The sequence below is a fragment of the Triticum urartu genome, chromosome 6, assembly GCF_003073215.2.
Source record: "Triticum urartu cultivar G1812 chromosome 6, Tu2.1, whole genome shotgun sequence".
Taxonomy (NCBI): Eukaryota; Viridiplantae; Streptophyta; class Magnoliopsida; order Poales; family Poaceae; genus Triticum; species Triticum urartu.
In genome coordinates this window covers 115,586,565-115,610,798 of record NC_053027.1, presented here as the reverse complement: position 1 = coordinate 115,610,798, position 24,234 = coordinate 115,586,565, and the positions used below count along the sequence as shown (strand labels likewise).

Below are 24,234 nucleotides of genomic sequence, written 5' to 3'. Positions count from 1 at the left end.
TAATCAATGAAATACGCAGCTCTCCTGCGTTTATTTCAAAAAAAAATGTGCATACTATTGTTAATATCGCAGTATGCATCTCGATATCAGTATGAGAACAGGACATAAATGTTAATTTTGTACATGTTGCTTGTTGAGGCATGGCTGGGGATCAAAAACATTGGCATTGATCCGAAGGAAAATAACCATATGAGCTTGGAGTGCTCCGTAGTGTTTTTAAAAAAGAGAGTAAAAAATATGGGTGAGATGTGCTTCTCAAAAACTGAATCTATCTTGTGCACGGAGTGTGTGCTATGGTGTCGTTAAACTTTAATTGCCACAGCACTGTTGATGTTTGGTATCCAACGGCGCAGCGAAGTTTGCTTCTAGTAGTACAATACAAGCAGGCTAAGCAGCAGCCGAGCTGCGCTTGATACACACATGCATGCCGTTGCATCCGCATCCGCGCTGCCCCACCACACCGCCCCGTGCGTGTCGATCCGAACTACAAATGCCTTCCTCTTCGTGTAGCTCCACTCCATTCTCCTCCTCTAGTCTCTGATGGAATGATGGAGTTCCTCTTCTCCCTCCTCTAGCTTCTTTCTCCGCCTCCCCTGCATCACTCCAGCGGAGTCCTCGAGAGTCGAGATGGCACCACCTCCCACGCCCCTCCTCCTCCTCCTCCTCCTCCTCGTCCTCTGCTCCCTCACCATCACGCCGGTGGCCGCCGGCGAGCGCGCGCGCACGGTGTACATCGTCCACATGGACAAGTCCGCCGTGACGCCGCACTTCGCCGAGGACGCGCACGCGTGGCACTCGGCCATCCTGGAGTCGGTGGCGGACGCGTTGCCGCGCGGCCGAGGACGCCCGGAGCACGTGTACTCCTACGCGAACGCGCTCAACGGCTTCGCCGCCACGCTCTCCGCTGCCGAGCTACGCGCGCTCCGCCACACGCCAGGGTTCGTCTCGGCGTACCCGGACCGCCGCGCGGACGTCGCCCACGACACGACGCACTCCCAGAGGTTCCTCGGCCTCCGCCCCGACGCCGGGCTGTGGCCGGCGGCGAACCTTGGCGAGGGCGTCATAATTGGCGTGCTGGACACCGGCGTTTGGCCCGAGAGCAGCAGCTTTCACGACGACGGGATGCCGGCCGTGCCCTCCCGGTGGCGCGGGGCGTGCGTGCCGGGCGTCTCCTTCCCCGCCACCACGTGCAATAGGAAGCTCATCGGAGCACGCTACTTCAACCGCGGATATGTGGCCATGTACCCCAACGCCACCGTATCAATGAACTCGACGCGCGACGACGACGGCCACGGCACGCACACAGCGTCCACCGCCGCGGGCAGCCCTGTGCCGTGCGCGTCCTTCTTCGGCTACGGGCGCGGCACGGCGCGTGGAACAGCTCCACGTGCCCATATCGCGGCGTACAAGGTCAGCTGGCCCAGCGACACGGTGATGTCCGACGTCCTGGCGGCCATGGACGCGGCGATCACGGACGGCGTCGATGTCGTGTCCATCTCCCTCGGCTTCAACAACCAGCCGCTCTACACGGATCCAGTTGCAATTGCCTCGTTCGCTGCCATGGAGCGCGGCATCTTCGTGTCTGCGTCAGCGGGGAACGATGGCGCCCATGGGTTGGCCACGCTGCACAATGGCATCCCATGGGTGCTCACGGTGGCGGCCGGCACGGTGGACCGGCAAATGTTCGCCGGCACTGTGAGCTACGGAGACACGAAGCAAGGCATCACCACGATCACTGGGGTCACGTCGTATCCAGCAAATGCTTGGGTTTCTCAAGTGAAGCTGGTCTACAACGAGACGCTGTCCGCGTGCACCTCGTCAGCTCTGCTCCAAAGTCTGGAGACAAAGAAGAGCATTATCGTCTGCCGCGACACTGGGCTTGGTGCGATGGACCATCAGATGAAGGTTGTCGCCGCGGCCGGTCTCACGGCCGCTATCTTCGTCCCGCAGACCGAGACGGACGAACCCCTAATGGGTGAGTATCCGCTGCCGGTTATCGTGATTAGCCCAGAGGATGCGCCCGCGCTGCTCAAGTATATCACCTCCAGCTCGCAGCCGACGGCCACGATCAAGTTCCAGCAGACCGTCCTCGGCAGAGCACCGGCGCCGGTGGTCGCCTTTTACTCCTCCCGAGGGCCGTCGCCGAGTTTTGCGGGCGTCCTCAAGCCGGACATATTGGCGCCGGGTGACAGTATACTAGCTTCCTGGCCACCCGTTGCTCCGTTGGCGTACGTAGGGTCGACGGCTTTGGGCGGCGACTTCCAAGTCGCGTCCGGGACTTCAATGGCGTGCCCGCACGCCAGCGGCGTGGCGGCGCTGCTCCGGGCGGCGCACCCGGACTGGAGTCCGGCCATGATTAAGTCTGCAATGGTGACCACGGCGAGCGCGGTCGACAATCTGCACCGTCCCATCACCGACGCCGGCAACGGCAACGGCATGGCTAGTCCGCTGGCCATGGGCTCGGGGCATGTCAACCCCAACTCTGCTCTGGACCCGGGTCTCGTCTTTGACGCCGGGCCGCGGGACTTCGTCGCGCTCCTGTGCGCCGCGAACTACACCGTCACCCAGATCGCGGCGGTCACGCGGTCGTCCACGGCGTACAGTTGCTCCGCTTCGTCCAGCAACGACGTGAACTACCCGTCGTTCATCGCCACGTTCGGCGCCAACGCGACCTCCGGGAGGATGCGCTTCAGCAGGACGGCGACCAACGTCGGGGCGGGCGCGGCCACGTACCAGGCGTCGTGGTCGGCGCCGAGCAACGTGGCCGTCGCCGTGACGCCGTGGACGCTGGAGTTCGGCGGTGCGGGCGAGAAGGCGACATTCGAGGTGGAAATTGTGCTGACCGCGCCCACCGGAGGAGAGCCGGCGCACGGTGCCGTGCTCTGGACGGAGCTGGTCGGCGGCAGTCACCAGGTCAGGCTCCCGTACGTGGTGGTGTGACGGCGCCGTTCGGTGCTGTGAACTTGATCTTATGTCGCTCCGATGATGTAGTTTGACTTGGGCTTAAGGAGTCAGAAATCCTATTAAGTACTCTACCTTATATTTCTCAGTCACAGTGGACTGAGGTTTAACTTATTAGTCAGACTTATCGCTATCTCATCCTACTAGTTGCTTGTGCTTATCAATTTGAAAAAAGCAGGTGCTTGTGCTTATTAGTTCCTTCGGTTATCTTTTGTGCTCTTCATAATTGTTCTTTCTTTTCCATTGAACCGATTGAGTCGGCGCGACATGTGTTGACCATTGTCTATTGGTGATTTGGTGAGCCCCTAGAGGGCCCGGGTGTAAGCCATAATGCTAGCTAGTGTAGGCCAAACTGAATCCTGCACCGGTGTTTGGCCGTGTTCAGGGCTGACGGAAGTTCAAGTTTTCGAGCATTGTGGCAAGAACGATCGAACTTGATAATTAGTATATCTGAACACATATATGGTTGTAGAAGAGCTCGTTCCAACTCGATTGGTATGGGTACCAGTACTCAAGTGTTGACATGACATGTGAATTTATACTTACACTTCACAAAAAAGTGCAAAAAGGAAAGTAAAAAAACGATGGTAGCCCTCAGGTTAGACGACGGCAACGCATAGCACCTCGTACTCACAGCAACAAAGAAGAGAGGAACCAGGTTAGGAGGCCCACGTAAATTGCGGCAGTGGACATGCATATCCTGATTTGAGGCATTAAGTAATGGCATTTATGATGTCGATTCTATGCCTGGAAAGATAAGGCGCATGTACTGCCCAAAATCAAGAAATTGATTTTATATCCATAATATCTGAGGTATTGAGGGAGGCGCAATCCATCCTATAAATAGACTCCTAGCTAGACCCATTTCTCCTCGCCCCAGCAACAAGAGTTTCTTTCACCTGCTTGGATCGATTGAGACTGTCTGCCATGGGTGCCAAGGTTGCAGCGACCGCCCTCTTCTTCCTCCTCCTCACCTTTGCTTATGGTGAGCCCTTTCTCCCCTGAAATTTCTTATTAAGCATGGCATCATCTTCTTAACTTCTTAAGCTGATAACTGGCGATGACTGACTGAGCAGGGAAGAAGGATACGCCATGCGAAGGGCCGAGCCAGACCTACCATGCAGTCTGCGCCAACCCAGCCTGCGACGCGGCCTGCATCACCGAGGACTACAAAGGTGGATACTGCAGCCCCGGAAGGCTCAACACATGCCTCTGTACTAACAAGTGTCACGACCAAACTCTTCCGCCCAACAGGGTCTGACGATGTACGGGATCCAGCAGGCTTTAATTTAGCAGAAAACTTGTAATGTATTGCAAACAATAACAATGGAATGAATTCGCAGTTTTTCCTCTCTTTTTTTTGAATGTTTGGTCATATATCTCCGGCCACTATAAAATTGCTAGAAACTTCCCGCAACACCCACCCCCCCCCCCCCCCAGATTTTAGGGTGGGCTCTTTCTTCTCGAATTAGATGAGGCCCTCTCATCCTGTTTTGAAACTTCATGCCCCCTCCCCCCTCTCCCGCCCGTCAGCCGACTCCCCGGGCCGCTGTGACGCACCTTGTCGCGGTCGCCCCCGGTGCTCCCACCTTTCCAGATGCGGCCATCACTGTCATGCCGACCCCATCCCGCTGCACCGGATTCGCTCCAACCCGTCTCGTGGCTGCCGTCGGAGCACATGTGCCGCCAGCAAAAAAGGCGCCCCCGGCCAAATCCCGTGGTGGCAGCACCAAGCGGCCGCCGTGCAACCCCGCCGCCCTCAACGTACTTGACGAAATGTCGCAAAGGTTAAAACAAATATTTTTCTTTATTGATTGTTCTTTTCTCATGTCCCATACGAGTATCAGGTGAGATTGTGTGTACGTGCATTTCTAGTCTTGATTATGAGACATTCATGCGCATGACAAATGTCACAAACGAAGATTTATCTCTCTCAAGTATATGCACTGCTAGAATATGATACTCAACTTGATGATGAGAATCTCAACATGGAGGAGGGCTTCATTGGCAGTGTGAAGGGAAGAACCACAAATTATTTGAACACCGAAGATGTGTTGATTTGTATAGCGTGGAAGCCATTCTCTCTTGATGCATCCTTGGGTAAAACATGGTGTTCCTCTTTTTTCTGTTACTATCAAGCTAAAATCACCAGCTTGGGACCCCTTACCCAAGATCTATCGGATTCAACCCCGACATTGGTGGCCCATACAGGTCCCGCTGTGTGGTCAAAACGGTCTAATGGCATCATCGCTCAACGAACTGGTCCACTCCGGCATAGTTTCTACGCTAGAGCACCTAAACCTCGGTTCAACCGAAGCATTTCACCGGGACATCGATGTCGACAACCCAAACTTTCTGGATACTTCCTCGGCCATGAATTTAGGTCTGGCCAAGGAGCCATAGAGGATCACCGCCCAATTGCCAGTTTCGCACTAGCTGGGGACGAAAGTTACGTTTCACCAGATCAAGCATGGAGCTCGGTTCCGATGACTCACAATGATGGCCAGAATAGCCAGGCTGCACAGGCGATCCCAAGGTCTATACTGGATCAACCTCGTGAAACCTCACCAGGAGGCCGATGTCAGGCCGGTTTGAAATAAAAATTTCTCACCCACCCCCATGTCACCTATTGCCCCGATAACTCAGGGGCAGCCGACATCTGGGATCTAGCTCTCATCATACAAAAGACAAAAGAAACATTTTGACAGTTCTACATGAGATTCTTGTTCGTCAAGAAAAAATCCCATATTGTATGAAATGGGAGGCCTTAGCGGCACTCCTTCACAACTGTTACGACGAAGGAATCAGAAAAACTATGGCACCGAAACACCCCAGAATGTCTGCCGATCTATTTGGTATAGTAACAAGATACTGCGTTATGGAGGATGCCTGGTTGGCCAATCAACGGTACCAGAATCTGAGGCAGGAACAACTCGAGCCAGGCGAGGATGGCAGACGCCTGCATCATAACCGACGCCCAAAGCGCTCCAGCATCGATAGATCCGAAGATCAGCTGACACGGAAGAAAAAACAACCAGCTAAGGGACCCAAATCGACGCTAGACGTGATATTGGACTAGCGCAATTCACTCCGTCTCCTCAGATAAACCGCCGACACACATGCTTCAAGCATGCTGGATTGTCAGGAAGGTAGTAAGGGAGGAGTGGAACTCCTCGACAACCTTGGTGTATTAACAAGCCGTGGAATTACACCTAGCTATTTCGAGCAATTGTACGAAGACAAGGAGGTCGTAATGATATACGACACTCACTCCTTCAGAAATCAACGGAAAAGAGCTCTTTCGAGAGATCTGGTACGTCAACCATGTAGTGACCTCAAATAACAGATGGTCGGACATGCTGATCACTTTTGATTGGGAGGACCAAACGATGGGAGCTCACGGCCAAGGATTTGCGGCCCTCGTCCTCGACCCTATCATTGATGGCTATCGACTGACCAAGTCCTCATGGACGGCAACAGCAGCCTAAACCTCATTTATGAGGGCACTTTGCAAAAGATGTGGTTCGACAGATAACGCATCGAACCAAGCTGGACTACCTTTAAAGGGATAGTCGCAGTCCGATGAGCTTAAGATGGTAGAGGATAGGGCCCTCAAGTTTATGTTCATGGACACAAGTGGCCTTGACCCCAAGCAAAAAACGTATGTTGAGCTTTGTCGCGATGAAATGATCATGAAAAAGACCATGCTCATGAGAAACATGATGGGAGGAGGAATGTGAGGTTCCACGGGTGGAACGAGAGGAGGAATGAGTAGAATAGGAGGTGCCATCGGTGGAATGGGAGGAATGGGAGGTGGCATGGGCGGTGGAATTGGTGGAAGGGGTGGCTACATGAACATGATGGAAAGTGCCACGGGTGGTGCCTTTGGTGGCAATGTGGGTGGTGTCTTTGGTGGCAACATGGGTGGTGCCTTCGGTGGCAACATGGATGGTGGCTTCGGTGAAAACTTGAGTGGCACGGGAGGTGGCTTCGGTAGCAACATGAGTGGCATGGGAGGTTCTTCCGGTGGAGGTGGCGGCATTGATGCATCAACGCATGAGAACGTTGAGAAAGAACCCATTAGTGATGATGCCAATGTCCATAATGTGACAAGTGACAACGAAGAGGATGAAAGTTGAGATGCTATGTTTTATCTTGTGTTTACGTGCACTTTTATTTGTTGGATCATGAACTTTATTTGATATGATGCATTTTTGTTTGTTGGATTATGAACTTTGTTTGCTATGGAAGTTGAGTTCATGTTGAAATTGAAATGTTGTTTATTTTATATGTCCATGTGATATTTTGATTCGAATGAGTGCGGCCGCAGTGTTGCCAGAGTGCGGCTATAACGCTGCTACCGCACGGTCGTTGACCATCTTTACATCACCTGTGCGGCGGCTGCGCGGCTCATGTATTTTACATCATGTTTTGGAGTTGGGTGTATTTTGATGATGTAAATTTTATATCTAGCATTTTATGGTGATGTATTTTACATCATCTATTGAAGATACTCTTACATGTCCAACGAGACCAGCCGACGACTCGGTCGCTAGCCTGTAGGAGGCCTCGGCCGTCTACGAAACTACAATGGCACTCCTCAGCCGGTAGCTTTGACGGAAACCATCGCTGATACAACTGTAAAACATATCTTGAGCACCTCGCGTGGGGGCTCGTCTTGGTGCCATTTTCTTTCCAAGTGTCATTTTTCTTAGAAAATGAGATTAAACCCTAGCCTTTGCATTAAAAACTACACACAACTATTTTTATTAAATTATTTAATAAATATTTACAAGATAAAACACAAATTCATCTGAAGCCACTTTCTAGGCGATAAGTGTGGCCACACCACAAAACTTGATGATGGGGGTGGTCATAATCAGGGTCGCTTGCCCTGACCTTACACCTATGCTCATTGAGAGATTTGGATTTTCCCCCTCAACTAGTAACATGCCCGTGCTACGCCACCAAACCAGGTGGAATGCGGTGGGGGAGAAAGTATGGAGCCAAAAATAATACAGAGATTTTTCAGAGAGTATATAATCACATTAAACAAGAGTCTTTGTTGTTCAATGACACCCTTAACACAAATAGGATTTATGTGGAGCCACAAAATTAGTAAGAGTCCATCCCATACGAATTAAGAGACTTTTAGTGCAGAGTTGGTACTCAGAAGCATGCCACAAAATTGCAAGATCTAACATCGACATATGCCAGGATGGGATGATCTTATACGGCTACCGCCACACATTTTGTATCTTGAAATGCCAGTACTTACTCATACACCAGCATAATTTGGCCATCGAAGATCCACCCATGCATGGTCTTCCACATGTTTCATAATTCTTTCCTCGCATGTGTATTGCTTCATTACCTAAAGCAAGCAGGAACAACTCAAGAGTTGCATGCAGTAGCCCAAAACGTCTAGGAATTCTGAACACTGTGGAAGAAAATTTTAGAATCCAAGATTCTGTCTCATACATGGCCCTTGTGAAGTTCATTAAGCCATAATCCATTTGAAATCATTACTCAGTTAGGCCATAAGCGTGGAAGATGATGAGAATCCAAAATTACAATCATGAGCTGCAGTTCAGTAAGTTATAATATGATTGGTTCAAGAATTAATTAGGCAGACATGGTGTACATGTGGTGTGGAGACGTATAGAAAGCAGAAAATAAAAGAGGCATCATGAGCTTGGATGGAAATGTAAGCGCTCGACGTGGTGCGGTGCCGCGCTCGAGAGGTCGCGGTGCAGTTTGATGTGGTGTGGCACTGCGCTTGTTAGGACGCGGTCCAGTTCTGGAGCTTGCACGCCCGCAGGGAATCCGACCGGACATGTGGTGGGTGGTTAGGCCTCCAGGCGACGACGAGCGAGGAGACATGCAGGAGTTGCAGCTTCCACGCTTCAGCGGTGGTGAGTCGTCAGCAATCGGTGCCGGCGGCGGGTGCAGCCTCCACGCAGTACACACGAGAGCGAGCGAGGGTCGCGCCGCGACGGAAACAGAGCGTTGATCCGGGGAGGATTCGGGTGGCGGCATGGCAATTTGAATTTTGAACCAAGGCTTTCGTGAGTCATGATACAGGAAGAGTAATTGGCGAAGCTCAGCAGCACCGAGGCACTGGATTGGTGCAGGCCTGGAGGAGCTGAGAAGCATCGCGAGAGGTAGGGATCGCTATGTTTCCTTTAAAAAAATGAGAAATGATTAGAATCAACCGGCCGATCACGCATAGAGTTCTATCAGCCGCACAGCCGTTAATCCAAGTTCGATCCGCCAGCATACAACGTAGTACATCTTAGTGCAACACGCTAGTTATTGCAAAACTCCTAATTGCAACACACTAGGTGTTTCAAAACCCTTGAGTCATCCATCTCGATTGGATCTAGAGTTGCGCCAACCACCTCGCCGATTCAATCCATGCGCCGCCGCACCGTCTGGCTGGTCGCCGGAGGGCTGCCCTTCACCGCCCCTGGCTCCTCCCTCCCTCCATGGGTTTCCTCTCCTTTCCTCACTAGTCGGCAAGGACCTCCACCACTGGATGCATACCTTTGCAATCCTAAGATTTTTTCTACAACATCAAATGTGTTGCAGAAGTTCTTCCGCAACAACACCCATGTTGCAGAAAAGTTAAGACGAAAAAATTATGCACAAAAACTCTATTGCAAATGTTTCTGCAACACAAGGTCGGTTATAAGACTTCTGCAACATTATCTCTGTTGTAATGATGATGGAAGGGTCGGACTGCTGAATAGGGCCAGATCAAACAGCTCTCAAGGCAGCGGATCTTGAAAAAAGATCTGACGGCCAATGCGTAGCATCGCCCATAAAAAATTGTCGGTTGCCTGGCTGCTGCCTCGCATGTGAAAAATTGAATGGTCCACTTGTCAGGATGAATATGGGGTGGGCATTGGAAGTGAACGGACGACCACCAACTCAAAACTTTAAAAGTGTATTATTGCATTGATAGGTAGAGTTGGTTACAAGGTTTGGGAATCTCAAACATGTATACTAGTGAGGCATGTGGGGGCTTCTCATGAGCAGCAGAAGAGAGGATGCTCGGCCCCAAAATGTAAGTTTTACGTTACATCAAGCAAGGCTTGCATCCCTTTGGCGCCGGCTTTGGCCCAAGCGCGCACTTCATCTTGAAGGGTCGAGAACAGATCATCGATTGAGGGGTGCCGATGATGGAAGATAACAACATTACGATGCTTACATATTGCCCAAGCCACCAAGGAGACAATGGAGCAAGGCCTTTCCGTAGGCATGAAGGTGACGCGGCCCAGCACCATGCTCCACCAGATGTAGAGGGTAGCACGTCCATCAGGCGGTGGTTTAGTGAACTTGCACCAGGCAGTGCGGTTCCAGAACAGGCAACCCACGAGAAGGTGATGAATGTCTTCGGAGTTGGACATTTGCGAGGCTTTTCATAAGCAATTCCAGATGAACGGGTGCGGCTTTCACAAACTCAATGAAGCTTTGCTTTCCTTGTTGCCCAAGAAACTCGACGCCTCTTCGCTCTTCGACTATCGCCCTAGCCTGATCCATCTCCTTGCGAAATTGTTCGCGAAAGTCCTATCGCTCTGTCTCGCACCACTCCTTGGAGATACCATCTCGGTGAACCAGAGTGCGTTTATTGCCGGCTGTGGCGTGCATGACAATTTCTTGCTGTGCAACAAATCGCGAGACAACTGCATAGCCTCAGAGATTTGTATTTTTGCCACTTCTTTTGTAGGGCTTCGTTGATTTGCCACTCTAGAGAATTGATTCGCACAATTGCCACTTAAGACGTTGCAACCTTGATTTATATGCCATTAGCTTTATTTTAATTGTTTTTTACATTAACAGGGTAGTGAAAAGACTAGCCTACCCCTGTTGCTATACACATATGTATATCTGGTTTACTCGTATGTATATGGTTTTAACATGTACTCAATTCGTACCAGATATTGGCTTCTTCCGTGAGGCTGTCCTTGCCGCTCTCCGCTCGCCGTCGCTGCAGCCTCTTCTCGCTGGTCACCGATCGCCCCTCCAGCTCCTTACTCGCCCCGTCCGCCTGCCAGTCACGGTGCTCACCTACAAGCCGCTAGTGCTGGCCCCACGAGGTCGCTGACGCTGCCCACCACTGGCAGTCTCCGCCCGCTCTATGTCGCCTCTTGCACCACCCGTGTGCTCGCTCGTCGCTGGCCGCGCCTCCCTCTCCCTGCTCGTGGACTAGCCGAACAAGACGTGCCTGAAGCTAATGGCAATGTGCAGTTATTAAGGGTGAAAGTGGTTAGGACTTCCGTTTGAAACCGTTTCTGAACCCGCTCTTTAGGATGTGGTAAGAGATTTTTGACATCCCACAACAAGCAGATCCGAATCCGAGTACGTTGATAGGTTATTGTATAAGATATGGTATTATAGATATACAACACATTAGGATAATCCGCTTTCTCTAGCCGGATAATCAGACCTTTTAAATTCCGAATCCAATTTATGAGTGAAATTTTAAGTATTAACTAGCAATAAGTGAATGCTATCTTTGCTTATGAGACAAGACATATGCTTATTAGTGATTTATTTGGCACATTTTAGTAGCATGTAGTGTTTATGTATTTTAAAAGTGTATACATGTTAATATTTGCTCATTGTTTATGTATAATTTTAGTTAAAAGCACTTATATATTACTCGTATATGAATATGGTAAATGATCGTTCTCGATCCAACAACAGTCTGTTACTGTACCATGTCCGAATCCGCATAATCGGTATTAAAATTCACATAATCTGATATTCCAATCTGCATCCATTCCACTTCCGAACTCAAGCATAAATATGGAATAGGGTACAATATAAGAATTATCTGCCTGAATCTAATCCGGGTAAAGTCAAACATGTGCATTTTTGACCAAGTTTTTAGTAGAATATATCAATATCTACAGTTAGGGATGAAAACGAAGTGGAAACGGACGAAACTGAGTGCTACCATATTTATTTATTTATTGCAGAAGCGGAAACAAGTACAGAAATCCCAAAAATGAAAACGAAAACAAATGCTATCGGAAACAGACACGGAGGTAATACAGAGCGGACACGAAAACAAAAGTGGGCATTGGCCAGAACTTAAAAATCCCCCGAATCGTAGAGAAATGCACGCAGGAATCAAACTAATTTAATGAATTAGTAACATGGCTAGGAATTAATATGATTATATTAGCAACTTAGCATAGTATTGCAACAGTATTTGGACAATTGTGTATAGAGTCTAGTTGAGTATGGGTGTGGTAATAGAAGTTGGGATTCAAATGATCTATTCTGCTCATTATGTCATTGTGTGCTGTTTGAGCCTATAGTAAAAACAGAAATTATATATTCACGAAAACGGAAAGTTTCATCTCCACGCCTGTTCCACTGGAAAACACAGATTCGCTTTTGTTTCCGTTTTCCGTATAAAAAATCCATTTCCACTTCCGTTTTGCAAATTTTCGTTTCCGTTTTCATATTTCCTCTTTATTTTCATTTTTCTTCCGATAAATCAGAAAGTTTCCACTCCATTTTTATCCCTATCTACAGTACCAAATGTGTATCACTAGAGGGAGCAAGAGAAGTGTTGTTATTTTTGCATGGAGGAATGAAATTATGTAATTTTGAATAATTGTTTTCATTCATTATGTACAAGCTATTACACTCTTTCTTGAACTCATGTTGGCAGATCAATAATTCAACAAGGGCAAGCTCAACATACAGACAGGCTGATTTTGGTCGTCACACTCCGGACAGGCTGATTTCCGTTTTCCGGTTAGTCGACTGACCAATAACTTTTTCAGCCGATTTGCTCTACTCGAGCGTTCTTGTACGACCTGCTCACTTCATCATCTAACTACTCATTTCACTTCACGCATGCATGTATTTCTTTCTTGCTGCGTCCGGATGTATGTATCAGAACCTTTTTTTTAATGAAAACTGTAGGTACCTAATCTTATTCTCATGGTGGCAACTATACGTACGTAACATAATCTGATTCTCCTGTGTAATATTCAAGCGACAATCATGCCCGTCCCTATTCAATCGAGCCTAAAATAAAAATAAACTTTCTAAGATATAATGAATTAGTAACATTGGGACTGCCTTTTAAGAACACAAAAAAAATAATGACAAAATTTGTGCATAATTTACACATAAATTGCGGCTTTTCTTAATATGCAACAATAAGAATATAACAGTCAAATTTTTGCAAATGATAAGTTTTATAAAAAATATTAGTTAGTCGCATTGGTATTACCCATAAAAAATATAGAAGATAAAATAAATTTAAAATAATGTTGTTTTCTAAGGAAGAATGAATTAGTGCTATAGCTAGTACCCTTTAAGAATAAACAAACTAAAAATAAATGGTGAAAAATTTTGCACAAAATTTACGCTAAAATTATGTTTTTTAATAATATGCAAGAATAAGCATATAATAAGGGAATTTTCGCAATAAAATTTTTTCAAGAAGAAATGATTAGTGGCATTGGTATTACCATTTAAGAAGAAGATGATGAAAACAAATAATGAATTTTTTAGCATACAATTTGCACAACAAATACCCTTTTATAAAATGCAAGAGTAAGCATATAATAGTAGATTTTTGTGAAAATTTATTTTCCTATGAAGGAATAAATTTATATTACCCATAAACAAAATCAAAATAATGAATGTTTCTAAGAAAGAATGAAACCCTTTAAGAAAAAATAAAATGAAAAAGAAAAAACTTTCAAAACTTACACACAATTTGCACTTAAATTGCACCTTTTGAAATATTGCAAAGAATATTTTCTCATTGTACCATAGTTTACACATAGTGTAACTGAAATAATGTATTTCCTTTAAGAAGTCAAAAAATAAAGAAAAACTTACGCACAACTTTGCACCGAAATTGCACTTTATCGTAATATGCAAAAATAATCATATAATCATGAAATTTTGGAAAATGTTATATAGTATTTGTTTGTATATAATTACATTCAGCCAAAAACCCACAAAAAAGAAATAAATGAAAGAAAAGAGGAAAAAAAAGGAAAAACACATAGAAACATAAAACAGAAATAAAAACGAAGCAAAAATACCCACAAAAGAATTAAATTTCCACAAATAGGGGTCAATCGATTCTACACAGCCCAACTCACCACCAAAATGACATAGAAAAAAAAAAGAAAACAACACAAATCTCCAAGCATAATCGAACGGTCACAAAATCGACTGGCTATAGCCCAGTCGACTAGATTTTATTTTAGGGCCAGACACTTTTTTTTCTTAACCACCTTGTAGCCTCACATATTCATCTCAAAGCATGCATGAAAACCGTGGACTTTGGCGGCCGAAACTATGTTAGCCTGTGACGCAAGAGCACGTGTAGGCACCACGCGTGCATCAACATGAAGACACGCCCACATGCATACACACACAAGCACCACACACACTCATCATTAGCTTTTTTGTTGTGCGGATGGAGAGTTATTAATACTAAAACTAATACAAAATCAAAAGAACTTTTTAAAAGAGAAAGAAATTAAATTCGCACAAATTATTGGCATTGGTGTTACCATTCAAAAAGAAGGAAAATTGAAAATAAATTAAACAAATGATGAAAAAATTGCAGACAACTTACACATAAATTGCATTTTTTTATAATATGCAGGAATAAATATATATTAGTGAAAACTAAAACAAGATCAAAAATGAAATGAAAATAAAACAATAAAAATGGAGTTTTCTTTGAAAGAATGAATTCATGGCATTGGTATTACCATTTCAGAATAAAAAAACCTAAAATAAAATCAAAATAATGAAGTTTTCTAAGAAAGAATGAAACTCTTTAAGAAGAAACAAAATGCAAAAGAAATTTTTTCAAAACATGCACACAATTTGCACCGAAATTGCACTTTTTGAAATATGCAACGAATAAGCATATAATAATGCATCTTTTGCATTCTACTATAATTTACACATAGTGCAACTAAAATAATATATTTCCTTTAAGAAGAAGACTAAAAAAACTTACACACCACTTTGCACCGAAATTGCACGTTATCGTAATATATATAAATAATCATATAATCATGAAATTTTGGCACATATTATATAGTATTTGTTTGTATATAATTACACTCAGCCAAAAACCCACAAAAAACAAAAAATAACCAACAAAGGAAAAAAAGAAAAAAAGAAATGCGTAGAAACATAAAATAGAAATAAAAAATGAAGCAAAAATACCCATAAGAGAAAGAATTAAATTTCCTAAGGAAGAATAAATGATCGGCATTGGTATTACCATTTAAGGACAAAAAATGGGAAAAAGATTTTAAAACAAACAATGACAAAATTTGCACGAAATATACATAAAAAAGGTGCTTCTTTACAATATGCAAGAATAATCATATAAAAGTAGAATTTTTGCAAAAACAAAATCTGAGAACAAATGAATTGTGGCATTGGTATTAACCTTAAAGTAGAATGAAAATGAAGTAAAGACGAAAACAACATCAAAATAATTATTTTTTTAAAAAAGAATGAATTAGTGGCGTTGGTATTTTCTTTAAGAAGAAAAAAATATAACAAAAACTTACACACAACTTTACGCTGAAATTGCATTTTCTTGGAATATGCAAAAATAATCGTATAATCATGAAATTTTGTTACATATTATATAGTATTTGTGTGTATATAATTACATGCAGTTAAAACCCCCAAAAAAACAAAATTATAACCAATAAAGGAAACAAAAAAGAATAATAAAATATGCTACCCAGAATTAACGGGCACAACCAAAACAAAGAAATCGGCCGGTACCGATTTGACTAAGCAAAACAACGCGTCAAACGATTCCTTGCAACCCAGCCCAACAACAGAATTAAACAGAAAAAATAATAAAAACAACACAGATCTCAAAGCATGATCCAATGAACAGAAAATTGACTGATCATAAAATAAAAAGTCAGCTGACTGAAATGTAGCTAAAGTGAAACCGATCTGCTCGAACCATGCATAACACGGTGCAGGCAGCCCACTGCAGGCGTCGGTCGATCAGCAGCTGGAACGTGGGACCCCAACCTTGACCCGTACGTAAACAAAACTTGGCGTGTGTGCGTCGCTGGTGGCTTGGTGTGTGCGTGTGAGGCAACGGGTTCGTTCGAAGTAGAGTTCTTACATGCGTGCGCCCGAAGAATAGATATGGTGGCACCGGAGGAGCGGGTGGCGGCCGGCCGCAAGACCTTGCCGGAGGAGTGCAAGAGCCTGTGGCACATCGCCGGGCCGGTGATCCTCACCGGGCTCTTCCAGTTCCTCATCGAGTTCATCACCGTGGCCTATCGCCGGCCGCATCGGCAAGGTCGAGCTCGCCGCCGTCTCCATCGTCATCAACGTCATCTCCAAGGCCTCGGCTTCGGGCTTACCCAGTAGCCGAATAATCGCGCTGCTCGTTAGTTAAGCTGCTACTTCTAGTTATATAATCAGCCGCAGCCCGCAGCGGGACGGTACGCGCGGTGGGGCGTGCCGCAGCTCTTCGCGTACGCGGTCAACTTCACCATGCAGAAGTTCTTCCAGGCGCAGAGCCGGGTGTGGGTCATGACGCTCATCTCCGGCGCCTTCGTCGCCGTGCACGCGCTGCTCAACTGGGTCGTCGTCGACGTAGCCAGGCTCCGTCGCGGCCTCGTCGGGGCGGCCGTGGTGGGCAAACTCGTATTTTCTACTCCGTATTTTTGTTCTGCAGCTTAGAAATGTGGTACTCATTCTGGTGGGTTGCTTGAACAACCCAGTGATTCAAGTTGTTGGGGCCGTGACCATATGGTTAGTGCACCTGTCAACAGTGTCTGTTTTTGCTTCTCAAAGTTGAAGTGGACATAGATAATCTCTACCGATGCTTGCTCGAATTTTGCTGCAACAGCACGAACTACAACATCTGGACACTGACGGTAGCATTCGGTTTCAATGCCACAGCAGTGAGGTACGCGCGCATCTCCTCTGACTCTGATGAGTTTCTGTGCTCTCAAACAGCAGAAGAAATGACTCTCACCTGTCCTGTCTCTCGTGTTTGGTTTGGCCAGCGTTCGCGTGGCGAACGAGCTTGGCGCCAGACACCCGAAAGCAGCAAAGTTATCGGTCGTGGTGGCCGTGACCACGTCGGCCGCCGTCGGGCTCATCTTCACGGTCGTCGCCCTTGTGGCGAGGAGGCAACTTCCGAGGCTTCAGGGAGACTGCAAGACTGGGCTATCTTCTGGCTGCCACCATATCCCTCAACAGCATCCAGCCGGTGCTGTCAGGTAAATGCATCATCATCGAGAGCTTCACGCTTTTTGTTAAGTATGTCAATCTGTTCAGAGCAAATTGGCGATGTCACTTGTGTGCGTGTATGATTTCAGGAATGGCTGTTGGTGCTGGGTGGCAATCCTTTTAAGACATGTTTAACATGCTGCTTGCAGCAATTGGAAAGTAATTACCCGTACTGTTTTCTTTGAGAAAACATCTAAAGAGCATCTTAGATCGGATTAACATGGTACATATACACTTGGGTGGGTCCCTCGCGTCGCCCCCGCCCTGGCCGACTCGGGGGCTCTCCAACCCTAGGCGCTGTCGCCACCCTCTCCGCCTCCCTTCCTCGCGCCGCCGCCGGATGACGCCCCCGGGTGAAACTCGCGTGGCAGACGGCGGCGGCGGGGGGACTCCCTCTCCCGGCTCCCCTTCCTCCACGGGCAGCGGTGTCCTGCGGCGCTCGCGGTTTGGCGCGAGGTGGCAATCCTCGGCAAGCAGTGGCGGGGCACGCGGCGGCGGGCCTCGGCAGGCGATGACGGCTGCGCACGGGGCTGACTCCGGGGCGGCGGCGCGGGCACGGATCCATCGTGGATTTGGTCTACGGGCGCGGTCTCGGCCTCCCCTGCTCGGCCGGCGGGTCTCGGTGGGGGGGCTTCTCCTTACCGAGATCTGTCAGCAGGATCATCCAGATCCCGGTAAGGATGGCGGCGACCCGTGCACGAGAGATGAAGGTCTTCAATCAGATCTGGGTAAAACCTGCTTTTGGCTATTGCCAAGGCTGGCGATGGCGACGCTGTATGCGCTGTTTCCTTCCTGAAGGCATCGCCGTGGAGAAATTCAAGTCCACTCTCTGCTACCTTCGGGGAAAACCCTAGATCAGTAGATCGGATGACGGCGGCTCTCTGGTGTCGTTTTCTCCCTGAGGGCGTCATTCTTGGAGGTGCACACGGGCTCGAGAGACTAGAGGACGGCGACTTTGGTGGAGCGGTGCTTCATCTTGCACATTGATGGTGGCGGATCTCGGCGGCGCGGCGCTGTGGAGACTCGGCGTCTGATGCGCGGAGATGGACTCGTGCAGGAGGAGGAAGCTGTCTGGCGTCATGGTGGCGTTGATGGCAGATAGGCCTGGCAAGGTCGGTGCTTCAGTTCTGCTCTGAGGATGGACCGAGGGATGATGGAGGTGACGGCCCTTGCAGCGTGCGGTGCTCACTGGGAGTGTGTCAGATCGGTGTGGGACCCAATCCAGGTAGTGTCTTGGATGGGACACCCGGCTTTAGATGTTAGGCTTTGATGCAATGTTTGTTTGGTAATAGTCCGGACATTCAGCACGCCTTCATCAAGTGGATAGGAGTAGCAACGGTGTTGTCAAGATGATGACTTCAGACTTATTAATGTATCACATTGTATGGTTTTTATGAATAATTAATAATATGGCTATATGCATCGTCTAGATGCAGAGGCCGAGAGTATATCCTTCTTTTTTAAAAAAAGATCAGATTAACATCAGGTTTTTGGGTTTCTGATGAAGAGTTTTGCGTGCGGCCGTGATGCAGGCTATGATCGTGGTAGAGCCGGTACGGAGCATGGGACGAGACGTCGAGCTGCCGGCCATGCAAGAAACGAGATGAAACGTGTGGGGGTGGGGGGGGGGTGGGGGGGAGGGACGGCTCGTTGCACACACCATTTGACAGGACGGGAAAGCACAAAGAATAAATAACTTCCATCCTACTAAGATGAAGAAGGCTACATCGTCATCCATGATTACAGAGTTAATTGCACGTTGGTACCACATTTGCGCACGTTGCGACGAGTCAGTACCGTTGCTTGTGCATGTCGCAGTTTAGTACCACTATTCGGCCTAACCGTTATAAAATGGGCTGAGAGACGTATAAGTGTGTATTGACCATGTATCTGACAGACTGGGCCCACCTGTCAGGTGACACGGTGGCCAATCGGTGCATGCCCGATGCGCTGACTAGGACGAGGCTGGTGCGGTGGTCTAAACAGTCTCGGTCGGATCGGTCGTCGGTCGGTCCTCACTCTCCCTCAAGCTCAGTCTCGCTCTCCCTCCTTTCTCTGATTCGCCGCCGCCGCCACCTCAACCGGCTCGCCATCGCGCCATGGAGGACGAGAGCAGCCAAGACTCCAACGTTCAATGCATGAACCTCTCCGACGACGAAGCCATGCATTACCGGGTGAGTTGTAGAGCTAGGGTTAGGGTTAGGTTTCTCTGATTTGGGGATTTGATTTGGTTTGGGGATTGTCTCTTCCTTTTGCTCCTCTAGATCCCATCATTCTTTGCCATCAGCATGGTGTGGCGGCTGAGAGGCGTGTAGCATTTGAAGCATTTAACACGGGCAGGAGGTTCTTAGTGTGTCCTAAGAGTGTAAGATTCTGTACAAATCTCTTTGTTAATAGTATTGTTTAGTCTAGCCATGTGCATAGAATTGTGGAGTGCATAGATATCATGTTGTTTAATCTAGCCATGGGCTGATGCACAATGTTTAATCAGTATTGTTGTTTAATTGGGTAGCTGTGATGGTCATTTTGTAGCCATTTAGTACTACTGATGCTAATCATTGGATTAGAAAATGTGTTGATTTGGCCAGTAATTTTATAATTGGTCAACAACTTAGTTTGCAGTGCAGATCATTGTTTAGTTCACAAGTTGCCAATTATTTCATTGTTTAATGTCATAGAGATTTAGTGAGTGTTTAGTGTCATAGAGATTTTTTTAATGTCAGAAGCTCAAAATTCAGTGAGTGTTTAGTGTGAGAGGCTCATTCTTTAATTGGCTAGATCATTAAATCCTGAACCTCTCAAAGATGCTTAAAGTTGATGCTTAAAGTTCATTATTTAATTGAGTGGCAGATGCTTAAAGTTGATTTGATTTGTATTTCATTGTTTAAAGTTAGATGCTCAAAGTTCAGTTATTATTTAAAGCCAGTTGCTCAAAGTTTATTGCTTCAATAATTACCTAGGATAACCTGGAGTGGCTATGTTTGTTTATATTGCAGGAAGATGACAACTATGGTATTGTTCTCTGGGTTGACCCAGAGTGGCCTCCTACTTTGCAGAATGCCTTGTTGAAGCTATGGGAAATGTATCATGACAGCAAGAGTGATAGGAGGAAGGATAACCTGGAGAGTTCACTCACTATTCACCATTTGACTGAAGAAAAAAACAATCTAGAGGCCAACTATGACAAATTGGTTGAAGATGTGCACCAACTGTTCAATGCTCAAGAGGATAGGATGGTAGATTTCAGCCATTTGCAGGCTAAGATGCAGAATGTGCATGTCGCTGATTCAGTTGTATCTGACATGAAGACAGAGATGGAGAAGAAAGATGCAGAGATCTTCAAGCTGCAGGAGAAGTATAAAGTACTAATGAACCTGACACAATCTCAAGGCACTTGCATCAGGAACCTGAAGTTCAATCATCTAAAAGAGAAGGAAGTGCTTAGTACATCCATCAGGAACCTCAAATTCCAGGTTGATGAACTCAAAAAATCTGAGGAAAATCTCACCCAGGAGAACACCCAGCTGGTCCTTCACATGGGTGATCTCAAGAAGGGGCATGACAAGCTCACAGTAAGGAGGGATCAGCTAAAGATTCAGATTGCTGAACTATTGAAGTCAGAGGAGAAGAACAAGCAGGAATTGAAGGGCATCCTGGACATCTTGTCAGAATGAAGATGTAGAGGAAGAGCAAGAGCAAGATCCAGATCAACATGAAGAAGAAGAATGCTTGCTTTGCTGACCTTTTGTGAAGTATGGTGTTGTTGTGAACTAAGTTATGTACTATGGATGTGTAGTTGTGAACTAAGTTGGAACTATGTTGTTGCTTTAAGTTGTGACATAAGTTGAACTCTAGTATGTTGTGTAAGAATCTATTAATTATGTTGCATGAAGCTATCCTTTATGATTTGAGTTGCTTGTCTAGTTGGTTGATATGTTACATGATTTAAGTTGTTGTCATAGTTGCTGTCATAGTGGTTACTCTAAGCCATAGTTGCTGTCATAGTGGTTGTCATTTAGGCCCCGTCAACGTCGAGAACCCCCTAAACCATAGTGGTTAGCCATTTAGGCTCCGTCGACGTCGAGAACCCCCTAAACCATAGTGGTTAGCCATTTAGGCTCCGTCGACGTCGAGAAACCCCTAAACCATAGTGGTTAGCCATTTAGGCTCCGTCGACGTCGAGAACCCCTAAACCATAGTGGTTAGCCATTTAGGCTCCGTCGACGTCGAGAAACCCCTAAACCATAGTGGTTAGCCATTTAGGCTCCGTCGACGTCGAGAACCCCCTAAACCACAGTGGTTAGCCATTTAGGCTCCGTCGATGTCGAGAACCCCCTAAACCATAGTGGTTAGCCATTTAGGCTCCGTCAACGTCGAGAACCCCTAAACCATAGTGGTTAGCCATTTAGGCTCCGTCGACGTCGAGAAACCCCTAAACCATAGTGGTTAGCCATTTAGGCTCCGTCGACATCGAGAAACCCCTAAACCATAGTGGTTAACCATTTAGGCTCCGTCGACGTCGAGAACCCCCTAAACCATAGTGGTTAGCCATCACATCATATGAAACTTAACTCATCACATCATATGAAACTTAACTCATCACATCATATGAAACTTAACTCATCACATCATAACAAACCTAGTACTCATCACATCATATCAAACCTAGTACTCATCACATCATATCAAACCTAGTACTCATCACATCATAACAAACTTAGTAATCATCACTTCATAACAAACCTAGTAATCATCACATCATAAAAAACCTAGTACTCATCACATCATAACAAACTTAGTTCACATAACTTCATAACAAACTTAGTAATCATCACTTCATAACATTGTTCACAAACATAACCCAGATGCACACATAACATAGTTAAAAATGTGACGCACATGACCAAGATGAACACAAACTTAATTCACATAACTTAGTACTCATCAAACTGGTTTCAAGTAGCATAACCCAGATGCACCCTCATGACAATCAGTTCCTTCCTCCCCTACTGGCATTAAAAAAGGACATCCATCCAAAATGATTTATTGGGTCATCAGATGCACCAGAAGTTGAAGCTCCAGAGGCAGATCTTGGAGCAAAGAATGGCCTTTGGTCTCTTGCAGAAGCAGATCTAGCCCCAGATGCCGTTGCAGCAGAAGATCTAGCCCCAGATGCCCTTGTAGAAGCAGATCTACCACCAGATGCAGGTGGGGGTTGTGATCTTGCAGGTGGAGTAGCTTCATGAGCATTCCTTGATCTTGCAGGTGCCTTGCAAACAAAAAGAAACATGTTAGTAAGTCAAACATGGTATTTACTAAAAATACAGTACAAGAAACCATAGAACTAATTAAAAAGGGATTACCACATGCTTGTGTTTCCTCATAGCCAGCTCTGGTTTTAGTTGAACCTTGCAGTTGGTGTACCTGTGTCCTTGAAGTCCACAATTACTACATGTTATAGTGGCCATTCTAGAACTATCCTTTGGCCTTGGAACTTCAAACTTGCCCTTTATCCTCTTCTCTTTTTTCCTTCCTCTCTTCACATGAAAATCAGGTGGATCTATGTCTGGGCTAGCTGTCTTTGTCCAGTCATGTTCACCTGGGACAGGATATATCATAGGCTCATAGGATGCTATGTAAAAAGGTTTTTTTAAAGAATATAGAAACATAGTCCTCTGGAAACCTTTTTGCCTTGTTAATGGCAGATACAGCATGGTTGCATGGTATGCCAAACAGGTCCCACTTTCTACAACCACATGTATGCATGTCCAAGTTGACTGGATGTGTTTGCTGCCCACTGGTCACTTGCCATAGATTTACACCTGCTTGAATGGGTTTGCAGTACCTGGCCCTTTCCTTTTCCACTTCTAGCTTCTCAGCATAATGGGGTGTGATCTCCCACATAGCTGTCTTTCCTCTCTCTCTCTATTCCTACGCCACCTCACCATCTGTTTGTCCTTAATACCATCAACCATAGTCCTAATAGGTTTTTTTTCTGAAATCTAAGATGTACTTGTTGAACACCTCTGACAGGTTGTTAACAATCAAGTCTGTCTTGCAGTTGGTGTCAAAAGCATGCCTAGCCCAATGTTGTTTGGGTATTCCACTCAGCCACTTCCAAGCTTCCTCACTCTCATTTTTGAGATCATTCATTGCAATGTTAAACTTGTGCTGGTTATAAGTATAGCTGGCATTATCCATGCATTTCTTTAGATCTTCCCCCCTAAAGCCAGCATTTTGGAAATTTGCATATAGGTGTCTAAGGCAAAATCTTTGATGGCAGTTTGGAAATACTTGATTTACTGCATTTAGTAGCCCCTGTTCACATAATATAACACTAAGCTACTGAGTGTGTGCAGAAACTTATATGCAACATAACTTATATGCATAAAGATAAACAAGGACATGATGAAGCTACTATCTACAACATAACTTATATGCATAAATAAACAAGGAGATGCATACCTTCTGTCTATCAGACATGATAGTGTAAGGGCCAAATTTACCAACTTCTCCTCCTAGACATATCTTCAGTTGGTGTAGAAACCAACACCAGTTTGCTGTGTCCTCTTGTCCAACAATAGCAAATGCAAGTGGAAATATGTTGTTATTGCCATCTCTGCCAGTGGCTGCTAGGATTTGAGCACCAGTATTCAGCTTGATAAAGCACCCATCAACACCTACATTTAGATGCAAACAACAAACATGTATAAAGTTGTCATCTACAAGCAAATGTGGCATGAACATTGAGAAACATTCTAATTAAAGCAAGGAAACATGTAACTAACCAATGAATGGCCTGCATGCATTGAGAAATCCCTCCCTGGCTCCATTTATGCAGAAGAACATAGCATGAAACCTTGGTCCTGGGTGTGGTATTTTTGTTGTAGCTTTTGGAGTTATTGTTGCAACAATAACTCTACTTCTAGGGTTTGTATCCATGATGGTTTGGGCATAGTCCCTCAGCCTGGGATACTGCTTCTT

The 24,234-nt window shown here is 46.1% G+C and overlaps 1 protein-coding gene and 1 pseudogene across 1 annotated transcript; both read left to right on the top strand.

The window, feature by feature from the left end:
- Nucleotides 1-435: 435 nt before the first annotated feature.
- On the top strand, nt 436-3,284 carry LOC125517378 (subtilisin-like protease SBT3). The gene has a single exon (XM_048682570.1). The coding sequence runs from the start codon at nt 628-630 to the stop codon at nt 2,938-2,940; it is 2,313 nt and encodes a 770-aa protein (XP_048538527.1). The 5' UTR covers nt 436-627; the 3' UTR covers nt 2,941-3,284.
- A 12,868-nt stretch (nt 3,285-16,152) lies between these two features.
- Nucleotides 16,153-17,374, top strand: LOC125516654 (annotated as a pseudogene).
- The last annotated feature ends 6,860 nt before the right edge of the window (nt 17,375-24,234 follow it).